At 37.6% G+C, this 21,921-nt stretch overlaps 1 protein-coding gene across 1 annotated transcript in view; it reads right to left on the bottom strand.

Annotated features, from left to right (window-relative positions):
- LOC121648116 (mucin-5AC-like) overlaps positions 1 to 21,921 on the bottom strand; it is a 36,317-nt gene that overhangs the window by 2,540 nt on the left and 11,856 nt on the right. The window contains exons 23-47 of the mRNA XM_041998063.1: positions 21,465 to 21,644; positions 21,141 to 21,380; positions 20,833 to 20,989; positions 19,239 to 19,367; positions 18,919 to 19,063; positions 18,731 to 18,774; positions 18,402 to 18,590; positions 17,909 to 18,278; positions 13,120 to 14,146; positions 10,185 to 11,856; positions 6,326 to 6,949; positions 5,583 to 5,797; positions 4,019 to 4,190; positions 3,679 to 3,923; positions 3,407 to 3,590; positions 3,033 to 3,234; positions 2,768 to 2,946; positions 2,602 to 2,671; positions 1,672 to 1,811; positions 1,548 to 1,579; positions 1,298 to 1,466; positions 986 to 1,084; positions 828 to 868; positions 595 to 717; positions 50 to 89 (exon numbers count right to left, since the gene is read on the bottom strand). Of these exons, the coding sequence (XP_041853997.1) occupies positions 50 to 89; positions 595 to 717; positions 828 to 868; positions 986 to 1,084; positions 1,298 to 1,466; positions 1,548 to 1,579; positions 1,672 to 1,811; positions 2,602 to 2,671; positions 2,768 to 2,946; positions 3,033 to 3,234; positions 3,407 to 3,590; positions 3,679 to 3,923; positions 4,019 to 4,190; positions 5,583 to 5,797; positions 6,326 to 6,949; positions 10,185 to 11,856; positions 13,120 to 14,146; positions 17,909 to 18,278; positions 18,402 to 18,590; positions 18,731 to 18,774; positions 18,919 to 19,063; positions 19,239 to 19,367; positions 20,833 to 20,989; positions 21,141 to 21,380; positions 21,465 to 21,644 (6,688 nt within the window). The remainder of the gene's footprint in view (positions 1 to 49; positions 90 to 594; positions 718 to 827; positions 869 to 985; positions 1,085 to 1,297; positions 1,467 to 1,547; positions 1,580 to 1,671; positions 1,812 to 2,601; positions 2,672 to 2,767; positions 2,947 to 3,032; positions 3,235 to 3,406; positions 3,591 to 3,678; positions 3,924 to 4,018; positions 4,191 to 5,582; positions 5,798 to 6,325; positions 6,950 to 10,184; positions 11,857 to 13,119; positions 14,147 to 17,908; positions 18,279 to 18,401; positions 18,591 to 18,730; positions 18,775 to 18,918; positions 19,064 to 19,238; positions 19,368 to 20,832; positions 20,990 to 21,140; positions 21,381 to 21,464; positions 21,645 to 21,921) is intronic.

Genomic DNA, 21,921 nt, shown 5'->3' with positions numbered 1-21,921 from the left:
ATAAAGTAATATTGCATAATTCAATTTTGTTTGATCAAATAATACTTACAGGTTCCACAACAGCCATTCATGTCCCTTTCCTCAGTTCCCTGGATCACAGATAAAATCAAGAGTTATCGTATTACCACAAAAAGTAATGCTATGTAATCCAAAACTACTTTCATTTTACAAGATTACAAGATTATTTATTTGTCATATCCAGGTTCGACATAAGGTCAACAATGCAATGAAATGCTTCACTTAGTGTTTCCTTCACTTTCATTGTACAATAGAAAGTTGCATAGTAACAATATTTAAGAAAGCACAGTAGATCTTATTTGTTCTTCTTAGCCTGTTTTAATGCCTTTATTAAAACACTGAGCTATATATAAGCTTATCTGAGTTTAAAAACAAAACAAAACAAAGCAACAAAAAAGAAAACTACATTAAGTGATGAGCAGAAGTCATGCAAACAGAATTTTAAGATGGCAGAAATGATACATTTTTAAAACCAAAGTGAAAAACAGATTTGCTTGACCTAATGAAAAACGTTTAATGTTGTTTAATGTAGACTCTATAACTTATCTTGCTTTAACTGATTAAATGTAGAAGTACCTCTTCACATGACATGTTGCACTGTTTCTGCTCACACTTGTAGGTGTTGAGCTTGGTGCTGGGATCTTGGTTTTCGGTGCATTTGCAGGGCTCACATGGACTTTTGAAGAAAGATTTACCTGGCTGTGTACAAATAAATATGGAGTATTAGCCAGATTAATGAGAAAACTGTTGGTAACAAGTAAGTATTCTCTTTTTAATATCCTTATGTAAGTTAAATAATTTATTCTTACCTTGTATTCAGTGTCATTGTAGACACAGACTCCTTTGGGTACTATAGGAATTAATACAAACAAGCATGATTACCTTAAAGCTGAGTTTAGTTTTTAAGTCTTTCATGCTTTTCGCAGTCATTAAGTGTAATTAAATTATCGTTATTAACAGGGCTTACCACAGCTGTAGACAGGGCAACAGCTTTCATTTGAAACATGGACCTTCAACTCAAATCCTAATTCACACGTCTTTGGTGAGCAGCGATTCTTATCACACACTGGTTAAAAGATCAGATATTTCCATTATTAGTGATATTTAACAAACTTCTTGAATGAAATTAGTAATAATTAGTAATAATAAGTATCTCAGTAAGATGTTTATGCTATACACACACATTGTAAATTTTAGATCTATTGTCATACCTGTTTGTTAAGACATACTTTACATCATATGTGTTGGCAATGCTGGCATGATACTTAAAATCACTCACCACATGTCTGTCTGTTACAACAGTCAATTGTTTGAATCTCAAGCACCTCGCCTTCTTTGGTGCACTGTATTGGTTTGTCAGTGGGGCATATGAGAGGCTGGCACTCAACAGTTTCAGTCTCTTCATCACAAGCACACTCTTGACAACCAATCTTCCACTTCTCACCCGGCTGTTTGAAAGATAAAAAAGAAGAAAATGTTAATAAGGCAAAAACACATTGTAAATCAATATAAATAGATTGTGATGTTACCTGTATAGGTTGGCCATCAGGTCCAAAACAACCTTTAACAACAATAAACCAAAAACAGTTTACCTGAGTATTCAACCTAAAAGATAAACATTTTATTGTTTTTCAGATTGAAGGATATTCTTACAGCTGGAGACACAGGTGTCAGAGGTTTTACTGAACAAAGTCATTCCCTCTGGGCAGAAACATCCCTCCTTAGATGCCTTGCAAACTGCCATCTTGTCACCGTCTTCTCCTTGGCATTCCTGTGTATACTTTTCATTTGATCTTAATATGAAAATAAAGGTAAATGTCACTTAAATAAAATGATAATTTAATTATGCAGTAATGACAACATTTAACAAAGTTACAAATAAATTATCTTTTTTTTCTCATGGACATAAAATGGCTTTAGGAATGAATGCTAATCTTAATCATGATTAAAAACTATGTCTTTAATGATCCTTTCCTTTTTAGCTGCTACTGTGGTTCACACTTGTGGGTTTTATGTGAAATGTTTACAATCAAATCTCTACCATTCTCAATTTAAATACTTTTCTTTTATACTTTTGAAAAGAAAAGCCTTGTTAATAATGAAAGTGGTGGACATAAAATGAACTACACCCTGTTGCTAAGACACAGGACATCCATGTCTTAGGTTTTGCTGTCCATATCCACTGATTTGTAAATAATTCACCAAAAACTCCTTGGAAACAACTCCTCTCTTTAGAGAAACAGGAACTGGGCCAATCTTTGCAAGAGTTAGGCACTTATTATATGCAAATTGCTTTGCAGTCTTACTTTGTACATTCACATTTGAATCTATTGCACTCATAACATCAGAAACGGAACTCATCCAGATACTTGAAACACTCCTTTCCATTACCCTTAGCTGTACTTTGTGTTTAGAGCTACCCAAAGAAATAAAATGTCAGTACATTAACACAAGTCTGTAACTAATTATATTAAATGCCAGCTTAATCTAAGTATACAGCCCCTCATTCCAGCTAGCACGGTTGCAGACACTTGTCACATTTCAAGCTGTTATGAGACCTCATGAACAGAAATGAGAGATTACCTTGCATTGCAAGTTGGTAGGAAAGTCGACCCACAAGGCTTGTAGACTTGGTTTCCTGGACATTGAAATTCTGTAAGATCAGAGGACAAAATTAACTTAATCTTTCCCCAAAAAATACAATTTAAAACACAGTAGATTGCTTTTTGCTGAACCAAAACTCTCATACCACACTGTCCATTTGTTGCATTTCTCCAGGCTACACAAATAGATTCATCTGCACATCTCGAGGCATACTCTGCCAAGCTGGGACAAGCCATGGTAACCTTTTTCATGTGGCAAATGTCAAATTTACAGGCCTCATAATACGGCTTCGGTGATATCTTTTCTCTGCACTCTTTAAACACCCTTAATGTACAAAATAAAACAGGTCAGTCCATTTTAATGCAGATTTATTTAACATCTTGTAATTATTTTAATATGTAAATTCTTACTCGCTGTTAAGAATTTCACACATCTGAGTATTGCAAGATACTGGAGGTGTAGGTGGAGGTGGAAATGGAGGTGGAGGCGGGGGCTTGCAGCTTGGTTCATACTTATGAGTTACATTCCAATAATATGCCATTTCAGAGCATGATGGGTGAATCTTGCCATTTGGCAATCTGCAGTCATTTTTGGTGTTATTGTCACAGGTGCCTTGTGAAAGGAAACATATTACATATTATATAAAAATATTACAACCTCACATATTGGAAAAGTTCCTAAATTCCCAGATAAGAACATCCCTGACACTTTATATTACACATTGACTGGTAGTGTATATGTACATTATCAATTACCTTTTAACAGATTTTAATTGTAAGCTTACCACAGTGTCCCTCTGTGTTGCTGTAGAAAAGTGACATTGGTAAGTCAACGTAGAATGAAAGTCCTTTAAACATCACAACAGCTTGAATTTCTGGGATCGTTAAAAGAAGCTCAATTCCTGCGCTTGTGATGGTGAGGTCTTTATTCAAGTAGCTTGGAATTTTCCGCTCTCCATTTATGTACACCTAGAGGAGAACAATAGATTAAACATAGTGACTGCATTTTATTCAGATATATAAGGATATCTAAGGTGTGTGTTATGGCAATTCTTACGATGTTCTCCACTTTTGGTTTTTTGTTCTGTGTGAGAATGACTTCATAGTTTTTGTAATACACAATCAAGGCTTTAGGACAGGTCACAGTTCCAGAGGCATCACAGTTTTCATTGTCAATAAGAACTGTAAAATTGTACTTTGGAATGATCTCTTTGGTCAAGACGTATATGCAGTTTTTCTGAAAACTGTAATAAAGGCCATCAAATGTCACATAATGAGGATCTCCCCAGCCAGAGCAAATACCTGCAAATATAATCAGAATTATTTCACTCTGTGCTACATCATTGAAAGAATAACACATTTTTTATATAGTTACAGTACGTAGCCGTGTGACTTACATCGACACTCCTCATGAAAACAGCAGCCTGTTGTATCATTAACCCTTATTGGTTTGTACCCATTCTCACAAACAGGAGTGGGCTTTAGATCACAAGGTACATATGATATGGTAAGGTTGCCATCTACACATGTTTTTGTGCTGCACTTGTCTGGTTTCCAGGACTCACCATTCTGTAAACAGCAAAATAGTAAGTTTATCAAAAAACAGTCAGTGTAAGATATTTTGATTTTAGGCTCCCCACGTATGTGCAACTTTTTAAAAACTGAAACCCGGAATTTCATACAATCTACACTACCGTTCAAAAGTTTGGGGTCACTTTGCCATGGGATTCAATAGGGAAGTGACCCCAAACTTTTGAACGGTAGTGTCTATTGAACATATTAAGCCCTTGTTAAGCTTTGAGAAACTTTCATTTAGTTTCTTTGATGAACATTATTGTCATGCTAAACAAGCCAGAGGAGGAACATTTTTGTGACAAAGTGAACTTCTGTCCACCTGTCAACAATGAGTGATTAAGATTAATTAATAGTTGCACGTTGATTGTGTTTTGTCACATTTTCTGGTGAGTACTGAAAAAAAAAAATCCAAATATATGCAGTATATGCTCTACAGTGTATCCATGGAAAAATTGAAGAAAATTTGAGGCTGGAGAACTTGTGTAATTGGTAAATGTATCAAATACAAAAACCAGTTAGGAGACAAGCAAAAACCTTTTTCCAACCAAGAAAAGTCTGTCAGTGTGTTCTTCTGTTTGTCTAATGAAGTATAAACACTCTCTAATGCTGACATAATTGATGCATAGTATTTGCTAAGGAGCGGCCTAATTCTACATGTGACTGTCATCTAGGGGTGAACAATGTATTGAACATACTCTATGTTGTTTAACATGGGATGTACTTAATGGCTATATCACAGCAATTGTGTACAAATTCCCATAGTTATGTTTTAAGTGTCTACTTGTGACTTACTTTGTAGTTTGGCTTACTCACACTCTCTCCTGATGCCCCTCTCACAGTAGACAACACACTACCCCACCCACCCAAAAAAACTCTTCTGTGCATGTGTGTCTTTGTATCTTGAGAAACATGAAAGAAACATGATGGATGACTTGGCTTGACTAAAAAACTGAATTGGATCTTAATCTTACAGTGGTTTAGTTTTAGTAAGCACGATGTTTAACTAAACTTGGTTACCAGCAAAATATACTGTAAAACCATTGCTATAAAAAGTGGCCACAACAAAAATTTGTTTCACCACGTCAAATGTCATCCACTACAGCACAATCAATGTCTCAAACTCTATACTGCCACATGCCCCCCCCCCCCCCCAAACAAAGAAAGTCAAACCATCCACAAAAACAAATATTCTTTGTTTGATGAATGTCTTAAAAAGCTCCAAATTTAAAGAGGTAATGGCTGTTCCAGTTTACTTAAATCTTGCTATTGGGACCATTTTATTTATGATCATTCAATGTTTCCATAACAGTTTAGAGGAGATGTTAAAACATTGAGAAATATATTGTGTATTGCCATAAAGTATGCAATATAAATGAACTGAGATACCTTTCTAGGTGGATTGAGATATAAACAGTCTTTAGAAGGCTTAACAGTAGATGCTGTTTTGCCACTGTGTGTTGTAGAGCCAGCACTTCGTGTAGTAGTTGGAGGTGGAGTTGTAGAGGGACATGGTCTGGCATGCTTTTCTACATTGCATGTTAAATTGCAATATGCAGTGAAACACCAGCCTCCGGCATCAGTTTTATTGTACATGAAGCTACCTGTAAGAAATTAAAGCCAAGATATTGTGTGAAAAAGACAAAAACAAGTTGTGGTCTTCCTAATGCAATGCTTAATGACAACTGTTCACTTATTTTCTCACAATGAGCACTTAAGCATACAGTTACTGCTGAGCTTTAGAGCTTTAGAACTCTACAAGCTGATTTACATACCACAGATAAACAAAATTGGGACTGCTGTACTTGACTACCAAAGGTACCAGTAATGGAGATGGTAATGATCAAATATGCATTCAGATATTTATACTGTACTTCTTAACAAACTTATGGATCAGTACAACTTGGACCTGAGTTACTAGGTTCTTTTAACTAAAGAAGTAGAGTGTTTAATAATGAATGTGGGTTTGCGGTGGGAGTAATGCTGAAAAGCAGATATATCTTGAAAGCATCAAGGAATTACAAAATAATTGTTCCAGACAAATTAGAAAAGTGGAATTCTAATTAGAAATGTGAATATGGTTAACATGTAGTAATGATATAATGAAGATCTAACAACAAGTCATTACTTACCAGGAGAGAAAGCCTGATTGAAGTACTTGCAGGAACATGGAGTTGTTCTGGGCTGTTCTGTGGTTGTTGTGGGTTTTTCTGTGCTTGTTGGTGTTGGTGTTTTTTCTGTTACCTTTGTTGTAGGTTTTTCTGTGACTGTTGTTGTAGGTTTTTCTGTAGTTATGGTTTTCGTGGTAGATCCTTCTGTGACTGTACTAGTTATAGGGGCCGTTGTTGTTACTGGGGTGGTTGATTTTGTAGTTCCACAAATATACATGCAGCACTTGACCCGTATTTCGTAATCAAAACATTTAGGAGGTATTTGATCCTTGTTATGACAGATCAGTCCATCTTTTTTGTCACATTTTACATTTTGTCCTAGGTCTGTCAAAGAGGTATTTTCATAGCCTTTAGCTTGACATTCTATTTCCAGAGCGGTTTTGCACTGACTACCATCTGGATTATGAATATTTTCAAATGTTTCATAGTCTCCATCATTTGGAGTTTGCCCAGGGTAATGATTATTGATCCAATCTGACCACTTGCAAACGTAGCAGCCAGGAGTTGTTGAAGTAGGTGTTTCTGTGACTGTTGTTGTCGGTGTTGGTGTTGTTGGCGTTGGTGTTGTTGGCTTTTCTGTGGTAGAAGTTGTTGTTGTTGGTTTTTCTGTAGCTGTGGTTGTAATTAGGGTTTGAGTAGTTGTTGTGGGTTTTTCTGTGCTTGTTGGTGTTGGTGTTTTTTCTGTTACCTTTGTTGTAGGTTTTTCTGTGACTGTTGTTGTAGGTTTTTCTGTGGTTAAGGTTTTCGTGGTAGATCCTTCTGTGACTGTACTAGTTATAGGGGCCGTTGTTGTTACTGGGGTGGTTGATTTTGTAGTTCCACAAATATACATGCAGCACTTGACCCGTATTTCGTAATCAAAACATTTAGGAGGTATTTGATCCTTGTTATGACAGATCAGTCCATCTTTTTTGTCACATTTTACATTTTGTCCTAGGTCTGTCAAAGAGGTATTTTCATAGCCTTTAGCTTGACATTCTATTTCCAGAGCGGTTTTGCACTGACTACCATCTGGATTATGAATATTTTCAAATGTTTCATAGTCTCCATCATTTGGAGTTTGCCCAGGGTAATGATTATTGAGCCAATCTGACCACTTGCAAATGTAACAGCCAGGAGTTGTTGAAGTAGGTGTTTCTGTGACTGTTGTTGTCGGTGTTGGTGTTGTTGGCTTTTCTGTGGTAGAAGTTGCTGTTGTTGGTTTTTCTGTAGCTGTGGTTGTAATTAAGGTTTGAGTGGTTGTTGTGGGTTTTTCTGTGCTAGTTGGTGTTGGTGTTTTTTCAGTTACCTTTGTTGTAGGTTTTTCTGTGACTGTTGTTGTAGGTTTTTCTGTGGTAGAAGTAGTTGTTTGGATCGTTTCTGGGGTTGTTTTTGTTGTAGGCTTTTGTGTGATTGTCGTAGTAGGAGAGAGCACATTTCCTGTTGATGGTGATGTTGTAACCACTGTATTTGTAACAATTTCTGGAGTAGTTGTAGCTTCTGTTGTTGTGGATTCAGTGGCAGCTGTGGATTTTGTTGTAGGTTTAGTGATTATGGTCGTTGTGGTCGGTTTTTCTGTGACTGTTGTGGATTTTTCTGTGCTTGTTGGTGTTGGTGTTTTTTCTGTTGTTTTTGTTGTAGGCTTCTCTGTGACTGTTGTTGTCCTTTCTGTGGTAGAAGTTGTTGTCGTTGGTTTTTCTGTAGCTGTGGTTGTAATTAGGGTTGGAGTGGTTGTTGTGGGTTTTTCTGTGCTTGTTGGTGTTGGTGTTTTTTCTGTTACCTTTGTTGTAGGTTTTTCTGTGACTGTTGTTGTAGGTTTTTCTGTAGTTATGGTTTTCGTGGTAGATCCTTCTGTGACTGTACTAGTTCTAGGGGCCGTTGTTGTTACTGGGGTGGTTGATTTTGTAGTTCCACAAATATACATGCAGCACTTGACCCGTATTTCGTAATCAAAACATTTAGGAGGTATTTGATCCTTGTTATGACAGATCAGTCCATCTTTTTTGTCACATTTTACATTTTGTCCTAGGTCTGTCAAAGAGGTATTTTCATAGCCTTTAGCTTGACATTCTATTTCCAGAGCGGTTTTGCACTGACTACCATCTGGATTATGAATATTTTCAAATGTTTCATAGTCTCCATCATTTGGAGTTTGCCCAGGGTAATGATTATTGAGCCAATCTGACCACTTGCAAATGTAACAGCCAGGAGTTGTTGAAGTAGGTGTTTCTGTGACTGTTGTTGTCGGTGTTGGTGTTGTTGGCTTTTCTGTGGTAGAAGTTGCTGTTGTTGGTTTTTCTGTAGCTGTGGTTGTAATTAGGGTTTGAGTGGTTGTTGTGGGTTTTTCTGTGCTAGTTGGTGTTGGTGTTTTTTCAGTTACCTTTGTTGTAGGTTTTTCTGTGACTGTTGTTGTAGGTTTTTCTGTGGTAGAAGTAGTTGTTTGGATCGTTTCTGGGGTTGTTTTTGTTGTAGGCTTTTGTGTGATTGTCGTAGTAGGAGAGAGCACATTTCCTGTTGATGGTGATGTTGTAACCACTGTATTTGTAACAATTTCTGGAGTAGTTGTAGCTTCTGTTGTTGTGGATTCAGTGGCAGCTGTGGATTTTGTTGTAGGTTTAGTGATTATGGTCGTTGTGGTCGGTTTTTCTGTGACTGTTGTGGATTTTTCTGTGCTTGTTGGTGTTGGTGTTTTTTCTGTTGTTTTTGTTGTAGGTTTCTCTGTGACTGTTGTTGTCCTTTCTGTGGTAGAAGTTGTTGTCGTTGGTTTTTCTGTAGCTGTGGTTGTAATTAGGGTTGGAGTGGTTGTTGTGGGTTTTTCTGTGCTTGTTGGTGTTGGTGTTTTTTCTGTTACCTTTGTTGTAGGTTTTTCTGTGACTGTTGTTGTAGGTTTTTCTGTAGTTATGGTTTTCGTGGTAGATCCTTCTGTGACTGTACTAGTTCTAGGGGCCGTTGTTGTTACTGGGGTGGTTGATTTTGTAGTTCCACAAATATACATGCAGCACTTGACCCGTATTTCGTAATCAAAACATTTAGGAGGTATTTGATCCTTGTTATGACAGATCAGTCCATCTTTTTTGTCACATTTTACATTTTGTCCTAGGTCTGTCAAAGAGGTATTTTCATAGCCTTTAGCTTGACATTCTATTTCCAGAGCGGTTTTGCACTGACTACCATCTGGATTATGAATATTTTCAAATGTTTCATAGTCTCCATCATTTGGAGTTTGCCCAGGGTAATGATTATTGATCCAATCTGACCACTTGCAAATGTAACAGCCAGGAGTTGTTGAAGTAGGTGTTTCTGTGACTGTTGTTGTCGGTGTTGGTGTTGTTGGCATTGGTGTTGGTGTTGTTGGCCTTTCTGTGGTAGAAGTTACTGTTGTTGGTTTTTCTGTAGCTGTGGTTGTAATTAGGGTTTGAGTGGTTGTTGTGGGTTTTTCTGTGCTTGTTGGTGTTGGTGTTTTTGCTGTTACCTTTGTTGTAGGTTTTTCTGTGACTGTTGTTGTAGGTTTTTCTGTGGTAGAAGTAGTTGTTTGGATCGTTTCTGGGGTTGTTTTTGTTGTAGGCTTTTGTGTGATTGTCGTAGTAGGAGAGAGCACATTTCCTGTTGATGGTGATGTTGTAACCACTGTATTTGTAACAATTTCTGGAGTAGTTGTAGCTTCTGTTGTTGTGGATTCAGTGGCAGCTGTGGATTTTGTTGTAGGTTTAGTGATTATGGTCATTGTGGTCGGTTTTTCTGTGACTGTTGTGGATTTTTCTGTGCTTGTTGGTGTTGGTGTTTTTTTCTGTTGTTTTTGTTGTAGGTTTCTCTGTGACTGTTGTTGTCCTTTCTGTGGTAGAAGTTGTTGTTGTTGGTTTTTCTGTAGCTGTGGTTGTAATTAGGGTTTGAGTGGTTGTTGTGGGGTTTTCTGTGCTTGTTGGTGTTGGTGTTTTTTCTGTTACCTTTGTTGTAGGTTTTTCTGTGACTGTTGTTGTAGGTTTTTCTGTGGTTATGGTTTTCGTGGTAGATCCTTCTGTGACTGTACTAGTTCTAGGGGCTGTTGTTGTTACTGGGGTGGTTGATTTTGTAGTTCCACAAATATACATGCAGCACTTGACCCGTATTTTGTAATCAAAACATTTAGGAGGTATTTGATCCTTGTTATGACAGATCAGTCCATCTTTTTTGTCACATTTTACATTTTGTCCTAGGTCTGTCAAAGAGGTATTTTCATAGCCTTTAGCTTGACATTCTATTTCCAGAGCAGTTTTGCACTGACTACCATCTGGATTATGAATATTTTCAAATGTTTCATAGTCTCCATCATTTGGAGTTTGCCCAGGGTAATGATTATTGATCCAATCTGACCACTTGCAAACGTAGCAGCCAGGAGTTGTTGAAGTAGGTGTTTCTGTGACTGTTGTTGTCGGTGTTGGGGTTGTTGGCGTTGGTGTTGTTGGCTTTTCTGTGGTAGAAGTTGCTGTTGTTGGTTTTTCTGTAGCTGTGGTTGTAATTTGGGTTTGAGTGGTTGTTGTGGGTTTTTCTGTGCTTGTTGGTGTTGGTGTTTTTTCTGTTACCTTTGTTGTAGGTTTTTCTGTGATTGTTGTTGTAGGTTTTTCTGTGGTTATGGTTTTCGTGGTAGATCCTTCTGTGACTGTACTAGTTATAGGGGCCGTTGTTGTTACTGGGGTGGTTGATTTTGTAGTTCCACAAATATACATGCAGCACTTGACCCGTATTTCGTAATCAAAACATTTAGGAGGTATTTGATCCTTGTTATTACAGATGAGTCCATCTTTTTTGTCACATTTTACATTTTGTCCTAGGTCTGTCAAAGAGGTATTTTCATAGCCTTTAGCTTGACATTCTATTTCCAGAGCGGTTTTGCACTGACTACCATCTGGATTATGAATATTTTCAAATGTTTCATAGTCCCCATCATTTGGAGTTTGCCCAGGGTAATGATTATTGATCCAATCTGACCACTTGCAAACGTAGCAGCCAGGAGTTGTTGAAGTAGGTGTTTCTGTGACTGTTGTTGTCGGTGTTGGTGTTGTTGGCGTTGGTGTTGGTGTTGTTGGCCTTTCTGTGGTAGTAGTTACTGTTGTTGGTTTTTCTGTAGCTGTGGTTGTAATTAGGGTTTGAGTGGTTGTTGTGGGTTTTTCTGTGCTTGTTGGTGTTGGTGTTTTTGCTGTTACCTTTGTTGTAGGTTTTTCTGTGACTGTTGTTGTAGGTTTTTCTGTGGTAGAAGTAGTTGTTTGGATCGTTTCTGGGGTTGTTTTTGTTGTAGGCTTTTGTGTGATTGTCGTAGTAGGAGAGAGCACATTTCCTGTTGATGGTGATGTTGTAACTACTGTATTTGTAACAATTTCTGGAGTAGTTGTAGCTTCTGTTGTTGTGGATTCAGTGGCAGCTGTGGATTTTGTTGTAGGTTTAGTGATTATGGTCATTGTGGTCGGTTTTTCTGTGACTGTTGTGGATTTTTCTGTGCTTGCTGGTGTTGGTGTTTTTTCTGTTGTTTTTGTTGTAGGCTTCTCTGTGACTGTTGTTGTCCTTTCTGTGGTAGAAGTTGTTGTTGTTGGTTTCTCTGTAGCTGTGGTTGTAATTAGGGTTTGAGTGGTTGTTGTGGGGTTTTCTGTGCTTGTTGGTGTTGGTGTTTTTTCTGTTACCTTTGTTGTAGGTTTTTCTGTGACTGTTGTTGTAGGTTTTTCTGTGGTTATGGTTTTCGTGGTAGATCCTTCTGTGACTGTACTAGTTCTAGGGGCTGTTGTTGTTACTGGGGTGGTTGATTTTGTAGTTCCACAAATATACATGCAGCACTTGACCCGTATTTTGTAATCAAAACATTTAGGAGGTATTTGATCCTTGTTATGACAGATCAGTCCATCTTTTTTGTCACATTTTACATTTTGTCCTAGGTCTGTCAAAGAGGTATTTTCATAGCCTTTAGCTTGACATTCTATTTCCAGAGCAGTTTTGCACTGACTACCATCTGGATTATGAATATTTTCAAATGTTTCATAGTCTCCATCATTTGGAGTTTGCCCAGGGTAATGATTATTGATCCAATCTGACCACTTGCAAACGTAGCAGCCAGGAGTTGTTGAAGTAGGTGTTTCTGTGACTGTTGTTGTCGGTGTTGGTGTTGTTGGCTTTTCTGTGGTAGAAGTTGCTGTTGTTGGTTTTTCTGCAGCTGTGGTTGTAATTAGGGTTTGAGTGGTTGTTGTGGGTTTTTCTGTGCTTGTTGGTGTTGGTGTTTTTTCTGTTACCTTTGTTGTAGGTTTTTCTGTGATTGTTGTTGTAGGTTTTTCTGTGGTTATGGTTTTCGTGGTAGATCCTTCTGTGCCTGTACTAGTTATAGGGGCCGTTGTTGTTACTGGGGTGGTTGATTTTGTAGTTCCACAAATATACATGCAGCACTTGACCCGTATTTCGTAATCAAAACATTTAGGAGGTATTTGATCCTTGTTATTACAGATGAGTCCATCTTTTTTGTCACATTTTACATTTTGTCCTAGGTCTGTCAAAGAGGTATTTTCATAGCCTTTAGCTTGACATTCTATTTCCAGAGCGGTTTTGCACTGACTACCATCTGGATTATGAATATTTTCAAATGTTTCATAGTCCCCATCATTTGGAGTTTGCCCAGGGTAATGATTATTGATCCAATCTGACCACTTGCAAACGTAGCAGCCAGGAGTTGTTGAAGTAGGTGTTTCTGTGACTGTTGTTGTCGGTGTTGGTGTTGTTGGCGTTGGTGTTGGTGTTGTTGGCCTTTCTGTGGTAGAAGTTACTGTTGGTTTTTCTGTAGCTGTGGTTGTAATTAGGGTTGGAGTGGTTGTTGTGGGTTTTTCTGTGCTTGTTGGTGTTGGTGTTTTTGCTGTTACCTTTGTTGTAGGTTTTTCTGTGACTGTTGTTGTAGGTTTTTCTGTAGTTATGGTTTTCGTGGTAGATCCTTCTGTGACTGTACTAGTTCTAGGGGCCGTTGTTGTTACTGGGGTGGTTGATTTTGTAGTTCCACAAATATACATGCAGCACTTGACCCGTATTTCGTAATCAAAACATTTAGGAGGTATTTGATCCTTGTTATGACAGATCAGTCCATCTTTTTTGTCACATTTTACATTTTGTCCTAGGTCTGTCAAAGAGGTATTTTCATAGCCTTTAGCTTGACATTCTATTTCCAGAGCGGTTTTGCACTGACTACCATCTGGATTATGAATATTTTCAAATGTTTCATAGTCTCCATCATTTGGAGTTTGCCCAGGGTAATGATTATTGAGCCAATCTGACCACTTGCAAATGTAACAGCCAGGAGTTGTTGAAGTAGGTGTTTCTGTGACTGTTGTTGTCGGTGTTGGTGTTGTTGGCTTTTCTGTGGTAGAAGTTGCTGTTGTTGGTTTTTCTGTAGCTGTGGTTGTAATTAGGGTTTGAGTGGTTGTTGTGGGTTTTTCTGTGCTAGTTGGTGTTGGTGTTTTTTCTGTTACCTTTGTTGTAGGTTTTTCTGTGACTGTTGTTGTAGGTTTTTCTGTGGTAGAAGTAGTTGTTTGGATCGTTTCTGGGGTTGTTTTTGTTGTAGGCTTTTGTGTGATTGTCGTAGTAGGAGAGAGCACATTTCCTGTTGATGGTGATGTTGTAACCACTGTATTTGTAACAATTTCTGGAGTAGTTGTAGCTTCTGTTGTTGTGGATTCAGTGGCAGCTGTGGATTTTGTTGTAGGTTTAGTGATTATGGTCGTTGTGGTCGGTTTTTCTGTGACTGTTGTGGATTTTTCTGTGCTTGTTGGTGTTGGTGTTTTTTCTGTTGTTTTTGTTGTAGGTTTCTCTGTGACTGTTGTTGTCCTTTCTGTGGTAGAAGTTGTTGTCGTTGGTTTTTCTGTAGCTGTGGTTGTAATTAGGGTTTGAGTGGTTGTTGTGGGGTTTTCTGTGCTTGTTGGTGTTGGTGTTTTTTCTGTTACCCTTGTTGTAGGTTTTTCTGTGACTGTTGTTGTAGGTTTTTCTGTAGTTATGGTTTTCGTGGTAGATCCTTCTGTGACTGTACTAGTTCTAGGGGCCGTTGTTGTTACTGGGGTGGTTGATTTTGTAGTTCCACAAATATACATGCAGCACTTGACCCGTATTTCGTAATCAAAACATTTAGGAGGTATTTGATCCTTGTTATGACAGATCAGTCCATCTTTTTTGTCACATTTTACATTTTGTCCTAGGTCTGTCAAAGAGGTATTTTCATAGCCTTTAGCTTGACATTCTATTTCCAGAGCGGTTTTGCACTGACTACCATCTGGATTATGAATATTTTCAAATGTTTCATAGTCTCCATCATTTGGAGTTTGCCCAGGGTAATGATTATTGAGCCAATCTGACCACTTGCAAATGTAACAGCCAGGAGTTGTTGAAGTAGGTGTTTCTGTGACTGTTGTTGTCGGTGTTGGTGTTGTTGGCTTTTCTGTGGTAGAAGTTGCTGTTGTTGGTTTTTCTGTAGCTGTGGTTGTAATTAGGGTTTGAGTGGTTGTTGTGGGTTTTTCTGTGCTAGTTGGTGTTGGTGTTTTTTCTGTTACCTTTGTTGTAGGTTTTTCTGTGACTGTTGTTGTAGGTTTTTCTGTGGTTATGGTTTTCGTGGTAGATCCTTCTGTGACTGTACTAGTTCTAGGGGCCGTTGTTGTTACTGGGGTGGTTGATTTTGTAGTTCCACAAATATACATGCAGCACTTGACCCGTATTTCGTAATCAAAACATTTAGGAGGTATTTGATCCTTGTTATTACAGATGAGTCCATCTTTTTTGTCACATTTTACATTTTGTCCTAGGTCTGTCAAAGAGGTATTTTCATAGCCTTTAGCTTGACATTCTATTTCCAGAGCGGTTTTGCACTGACTACCATCTGGATTATGAATATTTTCAAATGTTTCATAGTCCCCATCATTTGGAGTTTGCCCAGGGTAATGATTATTGATCCAATCTGACCACTTGCAAACGTAGCAGCCAGGAGTTGTTGAAGTAGGTGTTTCTGTGACTGTTGTTGTCGGTGTTGGTGTTGTTGGCTTTTCTGTGGTAGAAGTTGCTGTTGTTGGTTTTTCTGTAGCTGTGGTTGTAATTAGGGTTTGAGTGGTTGTTGTGGGTTTTTCTGTGCTTGTTGGTGTTGGTGTTTTTTCTGTTACCTTTGTTGTAGGTTTTTCTGTGATTGTTGTTGTAGGTTTTTCTGTGGTTATGGTTTTCGTGGTAGATCCTTCTGTGACTGTACTAGTTATAGGGGCCGTTGTTGTTACTGGGGTGGTTGATTTTGTAGTTCCACAAATATACATGCAGCACTTGACCCGTATTTCGTAATCAAAACATTTAGGAGGTATTTGATCCTTGTTATTACAGATGAGTCCATCTTTTTTGTCACATTTTACATTTTGTCCTAGGTCTGTCAAAGAGGTATTTTCATAGCCTTTAGCTTGACATTCTATTTCCAGAGCGGTTTTGCACTGACTACCATCTGGATTATGAATATTTTCAAATGTTTCATAGTCCCCATCATTTGGAGTTTGCCCAGGGTAATGATTATTGATCCAATCTGACCACTTGCAAACGTAGCAGCCAGGAGTTGTTGAAGTAGGTGTTTCTGTGACTGTTGTTGTCGGTGTTGGTGTTGTTGGCGTTGGTGTTGTTGGCCTTTCTGTGGTAGAAGTTACTGTTGTTGGTTTTTCTGTAGCTGTGGTTGTAATTAGGGTTTGAGTGGTTGTTGTGGGTTTTTCTGTGCTTGTTGGTGTTGGTGTTTTTTCTGTTACCTTTGTTGTAGGTTTTTCTGTGATTGTTGTTGTAGGTTTTTCTGTGGTTATGGTTTTCGTGGTAGATCCTTCTGTGACTGTACTAGTTATAGGGGCCGTTGTTGTTACTGGGGTGGTTGATTTTGTAGTTCCACAAATATACATGCAGCACTTGACCCGTATTTCGTAATCAAAACATTTAGGAGGTATTTGATCCTTGTTATTACAGATGAGTCCATCTTTTTTGTCACATTTTACATTTTGTCCTAGGTCTGTCAAAGAGGTATTTTCATAGCCTTTAGCTTGACATTCTATTTCCAGAGCGGTTTTGCACTGACTACCATCTGGATTATGAATATTTTCAAATGTTTCATAGTCCCCATCATTTGGAGTTTGCCCAGGGTAATGATTATTGATCCAATCTGACCACTTGCAAACGTAGCAGCCAGGAGTTGTTGAAGTAGGTGTTTCTGTGACTGTTGTTGTCGGTGTTGGTGTTGTTGGCTTTTCTGTGGTAGAAGTTGCTGTTGTTGGTTTTTCTGTAGCTGTGGTTGTAATTAGGGTTTGAGTGGTTGTTGTGGGTTTTTCTGTGCTTGTTGGTGTTGGTGTCTTTTCTGTTACCTTTGTTGTAGGTTTTTCTGTGATTGTTGTTGTAGGTTTTTCTGTGGTTATGGTTTTCGTGGTAGATCCTTCTGTGACTGTACTAGTTATAGGGGCCGTTGTTGTTACTGGGGTGGTTGATTTTGTAGTTCCACAAATATACATGCAGCACTTGACCCGTATTTCGTAATCAAAACATTTAGGAGGTATTTGATCCTTGTTATTACAGATGAGTCCATCTTTTTTGTCACATTTTACATTTTGTCCTAGGTCTGTCAAAGAGGTATTTTCATAGCCTTTAGCTTGACATTCTATTTCCAGAGCGGTTTTGCACTGACTACCATCTGGATTATGAATATTTTCAAATGTTTCATAGTCCCCATCATTTGGAGTTTGCCCAGGGTAATGATTATTGATCCAATCTGACCACTTGCAAACGTAGCAGCCAGGAGTTGTTGAAGTAGGTGTTTCTGTGACTGTTGTTGTCGGTGTTGGTGTTGTTGGCGTTGGTGTTGGTGTTGTTGGCCTTTCTGTGGTAGAAGTTACTGTTGTTGGTTTTTCTGTAGCTGTGGTTGTAATTAGGGTTGGAGTGGTTGTTGTGGGTTTTTCTGTGCTTGTTGGTGTTGGTGTTTTTGCTGTTACGTTTGTTGTAGGTTTTTCTGTGACTGTTGTTGTAGGTTTTTCTGTAGTTATGGTTTTCGTGGTAGATCCTTCTGTGACTGTACTAGTTCTAGGGGCCGTTGTTGTTACTGGGGTGGTTGATTTTGTAGTTCCACAAATATACATGCAGCACTTGACCCGTATTTCGTAATCAAAACATTTAGGAGGTATTTGATCCTTGTTATGACAGATCAGTCCATCTTTTTTGTCACATTTTACATTTTGTCCTAGGTCTGTCAAAGAGGTATTTTCATAGCCTTTAGCTTGACATTCTATTTCCAGAGCGGTTTTGCACTGACTACCATCTGGATTATGAATGTTTTCAAATGTTTCATAGTCTCCATCATTTGGAGTTTGCCCAGGGTAATGATTATTGATCCAATCTGACCACTTGCAAACGTAGCAGCCAGGAGTTGTTGAAGTAGGTGTTTCTGTGACTGTTGTTGTCGGTGTTGGTGTTGTTGGCGTTGGTGTTGTTGGCCTTTCTGTGGTAGAAGTTACTGTTGTTGGTTTTTCTGTAGCTGTGGTTGTAATTAGGGTTTGAGTGGTTGTTGTGGATTTTTCTGTGCTAGTTGGTGTTTTTTCTGTTAGTTTGGTTGTGGTCTTTCCTGTTGGACCAGTGGTTGTGGGTTTCTCTGTTCCTGTCGGTGTTGGGATTATCTTTGTGGATGTGGCTGTAGTTGTTGTGGGTTTTTCATACGTTGTTTTAGGTTTTTCTGTGATTGTTGTGGGTGGTTTTTGTGTTATTGTTGTTGGTGATATTTGAGTGGTTGTGGTAGTTGTAGGTATTTGTGTAGATGGGAACCCTGTTGATAGTGACACTGTTGTTTTCAATTTTGTTGAATGAGTGCTTGTTGAGAAAGTCAGAATTGTTGTAATAGCTTCAGTTGTAATGGTAGGAAGGACATGAGTTGTTGTGACAGGCAGCGCTGTGGTTGTTTCTGATAAAAAAAAAATGTTGAACAAACAATTCAACCATGTCAGTTTAAGTGATCAAGTTTCCATCAAAATAATTATAAGTGTAAATCAATGATCCAGCGGAGTGTAGTGGAATTTATTCTTACCATTTGTGGTAAACACAAACGCTGTTGTAGATGTTGGTATCTGGGTTGTTGTGGTACAAGGCTTCACTATCCTGGAAATAGTTCCATTTTCTCTACAAATGGCAGTGAAGCAGGTGCCATCTCCATCATGTGTGTCATAGATTTTTTCATCATATTTGTATTCAGTACCATTATAGGTACAGGTACAAGCTGCAAAATCAGGTCAAAGTCTTACAAAAATCTTTCCTTAGTATATCCGTACTGTTTCTATTTATTCTGAGTGTCATTGTCCTCTTTGGACAATAAACAGCTAATGAAATATTGTTTATTCTTGTGTTCATTCTACTCACCATGGACATTATAGGTACAGTTTTCCTTTGATGAAGAACAAACACTGGAATTCAATGAGATAATATAGGTTTATCTTAGATTAATTAATTAACTAAATTAAATCACATATCTAACTTTGTATTTGTTGTTCAGTAATGCATAAACCTTTACACAAACTGCAGAATTATCATGGTTATTGATAGTTTACCAGTTTTTGCAGTTTGTATTTGAAGGCATGGGGTCCCTTTCATTGTAACGGTTGCCTTCCTCATCATAGCATGGACATTCCGCCACACACTTCATGATATCTTCATCCAGATAAGGTCGTTCAGGTGGGCAAGTTGGATAGCAACCTTACGAAGTTAAATGTTATGGTAAATTGCAAAGGTAGCTTACAGAAAGTCTGCCTTGACCCATCTAACCAACTATGAGTGTTTTTAGTTGAACTTAAATCTGATGCATTTAAGTAATTAGTCTTTGATGAATAATTACAACATTAAAATGCAAACACTCTTTCATCATTCTTACCTTCCAAGGCTGGAAGTTTATTGTAGCATGTCCCAGAAGGATTCCTACATGTCTTCAGGCATGGTTTTCCACATGGTGCATAATGCCACTCACACTCTTCATCAGGATTGTAATAATCACAGAATATGGCTAATAGGAAAAAACACATACAAACAAAGAAAAATATAATAGCACTATGAAATACAAGTTGAAATCCAATATTACATTTAAAAAACACATTAGTCATTGACAAAGAAGTTGCTGGATAAAGAAAGTGGCATAACCCAGATTAACATTGTCCTTGTATTTCCAAAGAGAAGAGCACTGCGAGAGCTAAAGGGTCCACAATCTGGCTCAGAGCTAGCTCTTCCTCTGCTGGACAGTAAATAACAACATAGATGTTATACGATAATTTAACATTTTCCTCAAAATGGTGATATTGTTTTACTCAGTGTGTTTTCACTTCACATATTTGTACACAGATGAGGCAAGTGGGGGGTGGGGTAAGAGGTAGAGGACGGTGTGGCTCATGATACTTTGTTTTGGTCTACAGGCAGTGCACAACAACAAACCTTGCAGTGAAACGATTTAGCTTTTTGCCCCTTTAAGTAAACAATTTATGCCACTGCGTTACATACATAACTTGTCGTTGGCGTGGAATATTTTTCGCTAAACCAAAGCTTGCAATCTACATACTGTATATCTACGCTGAAGTATGTAAATATGACATGACTAAAGGTAACAAAAGAAAAACTGCTAAAATAAATCTAACATGAGCACACATCCAACCACAAGCCAGCAGTTTCTGCAATCTTTTCCTGGTTTCACAAATAACGAAAAAAATGTTTTTAGAAGATCAAATAAGGAAAATAATTAGATTTTTGACTTGGGTACATTGCTCCTATTTTTATTTCTTTTCTTTTCTAACCTGGTAACCATGTTTTCTTTTTGACTGGCATATGGAAAACATGTTTGTTTTTCTATCTGGTGTACTTTTATAATCTGAGATGTGTACAAATAAGAAAATTGTTCAGGACAATAATCTTTTGTATAAATGAGATTAACTCTAGTTTTTTTTTTTTTTTTTATAGTTGTCCAAATAAATTATATGACAAAGAGAGGACTAGTAATTCAGAGCAATTACAGAGAAAGTCTAAAAGTTATTTATAAGTCATTTTGAAATTATCTTTGAAATTAAAACAAAATTCTTGGAAATTATTTTATATATTTTAGATAATTACTTAGATGTGTCAGATAGTTTTATTTAAAGACCCATCCTCTCTAAAAACTGTTTGGCAAAAGAGTGGAATTTGGGAGCTCCATTGTTAGTTGTTGTTACACCTAAAACTGGCCCATAGCTACCGATGTAAAATATTAATTAGTCCAAATTTGTATTCTGGAGCCACAGGAAACAGTATTGAGCCAAGCAAACAAATTATTCTTTAAATAAAATCTTTTACAGTTTACAAGAATTAATCTGTTTTACAAGTCAGCTACAATTATAGTTAATTCCCCTGGACATTTCAGTAGCGACTCAGTTTGGTGATTATGACAGTAATTAGGATTTTACCCTTTTCATTTGGTTTTTCTTAGTCTACTAAAATAAAGTACTTACGGCAGATTTTGGGAGTTCTCCATTTCACACAGGCTTCTGCTTCATTACAGGCCGCTGCATAGGCTTCAACGATTGAGCAAAAACATTCACAATCTCCCCCAGGATTGCACGCATATGTGTCTCTCACACAGTCATCATAATAGTTCTGGAAAGGCACCTATATGAAAAGAAAAAGTCATTGTAAATGCAAGCAGAGCATGGATTATGTTCTATATATGTAATCATGCATAAAACAGGTAACTAGGTACATTCATTACATGCACTTTGAGATTGTGTGAAATGTGCCATTTATCTTGAAGTAATCTTACCTTAGAGTGGCAGGCTGCAAACACTGGACTTTTGATAATGCTGCAGTGTTTTTCTGCCCATGATTGTCTGTGTGAGCACAGACTGCAGGGAGTTTCTGTTGTGTTGGCGCTCGGGCAGGTAGGGTTCACTTTCCAGCTATTTCCAAACTCAAGTGCGTTAATCACAAGTTCATTATTTCTTGTTGTTAAATCATTCTTGATACTACCATCAAAATTTCCACACAAACCACAGACTTTACCCTGAGATAAAATGAAAACAGGTTTATTTGTAAATGCAATCCATATCACCTTTTCATCCAATAATCTCTATATTCTCTCACCCACATTGAATTTGGAGTTGAGTATGATCTTGAGTGTTGTCTTCTTATTCCAAATGAGAACAAGACCATTCTTTGCTTCAATGACAAGATATGAACCCATAATGTGATAAGTCCAGGGTATGTCTATCCCTGTGCTTTGCTTTTTAACTTTGACATTTTCCGCTGACAGATCAATTTCCTGATTCTGAAAGAAACAAAACATATTCATATGTAAACCTTCCAAATCATACTGAATATTAAATAAAAATATTTTTGAGTGTACATAGTAGTGCTTTTTACTTTAACTTTTTTTTTAAAAGGAAGTGCATTGAATCCAGAAAAGAAAAGATGCAACACAATATCTCATTTTTACCACTTAGGTTCTCATAATCACTGGCTTTGTAGTGGTTCTTAAGTAGTTAATGATCTTATTTACTTTCTTCCAACGTTTTGGAATCAGGGCTTCATTTTATCTATTTAAA

The sequence above is a fragment of the Melanotaenia boesemani genome, chromosome 10 (genome assembly GCF_017639745.1).
Source record: "Melanotaenia boesemani isolate fMelBoe1 chromosome 10, fMelBoe1.pri, whole genome shotgun sequence".
NCBI classification, from domain to species: domain Eukaryota; kingdom Metazoa; phylum Chordata; class Actinopteri; order Atheriniformes; family Melanotaeniidae; genus Melanotaenia; species Melanotaenia boesemani.
The sequence above is the reverse complement of the archived record's forward strand: the minus strand, read 5'-3'. Positions and strand labels throughout refer to the sequence as shown.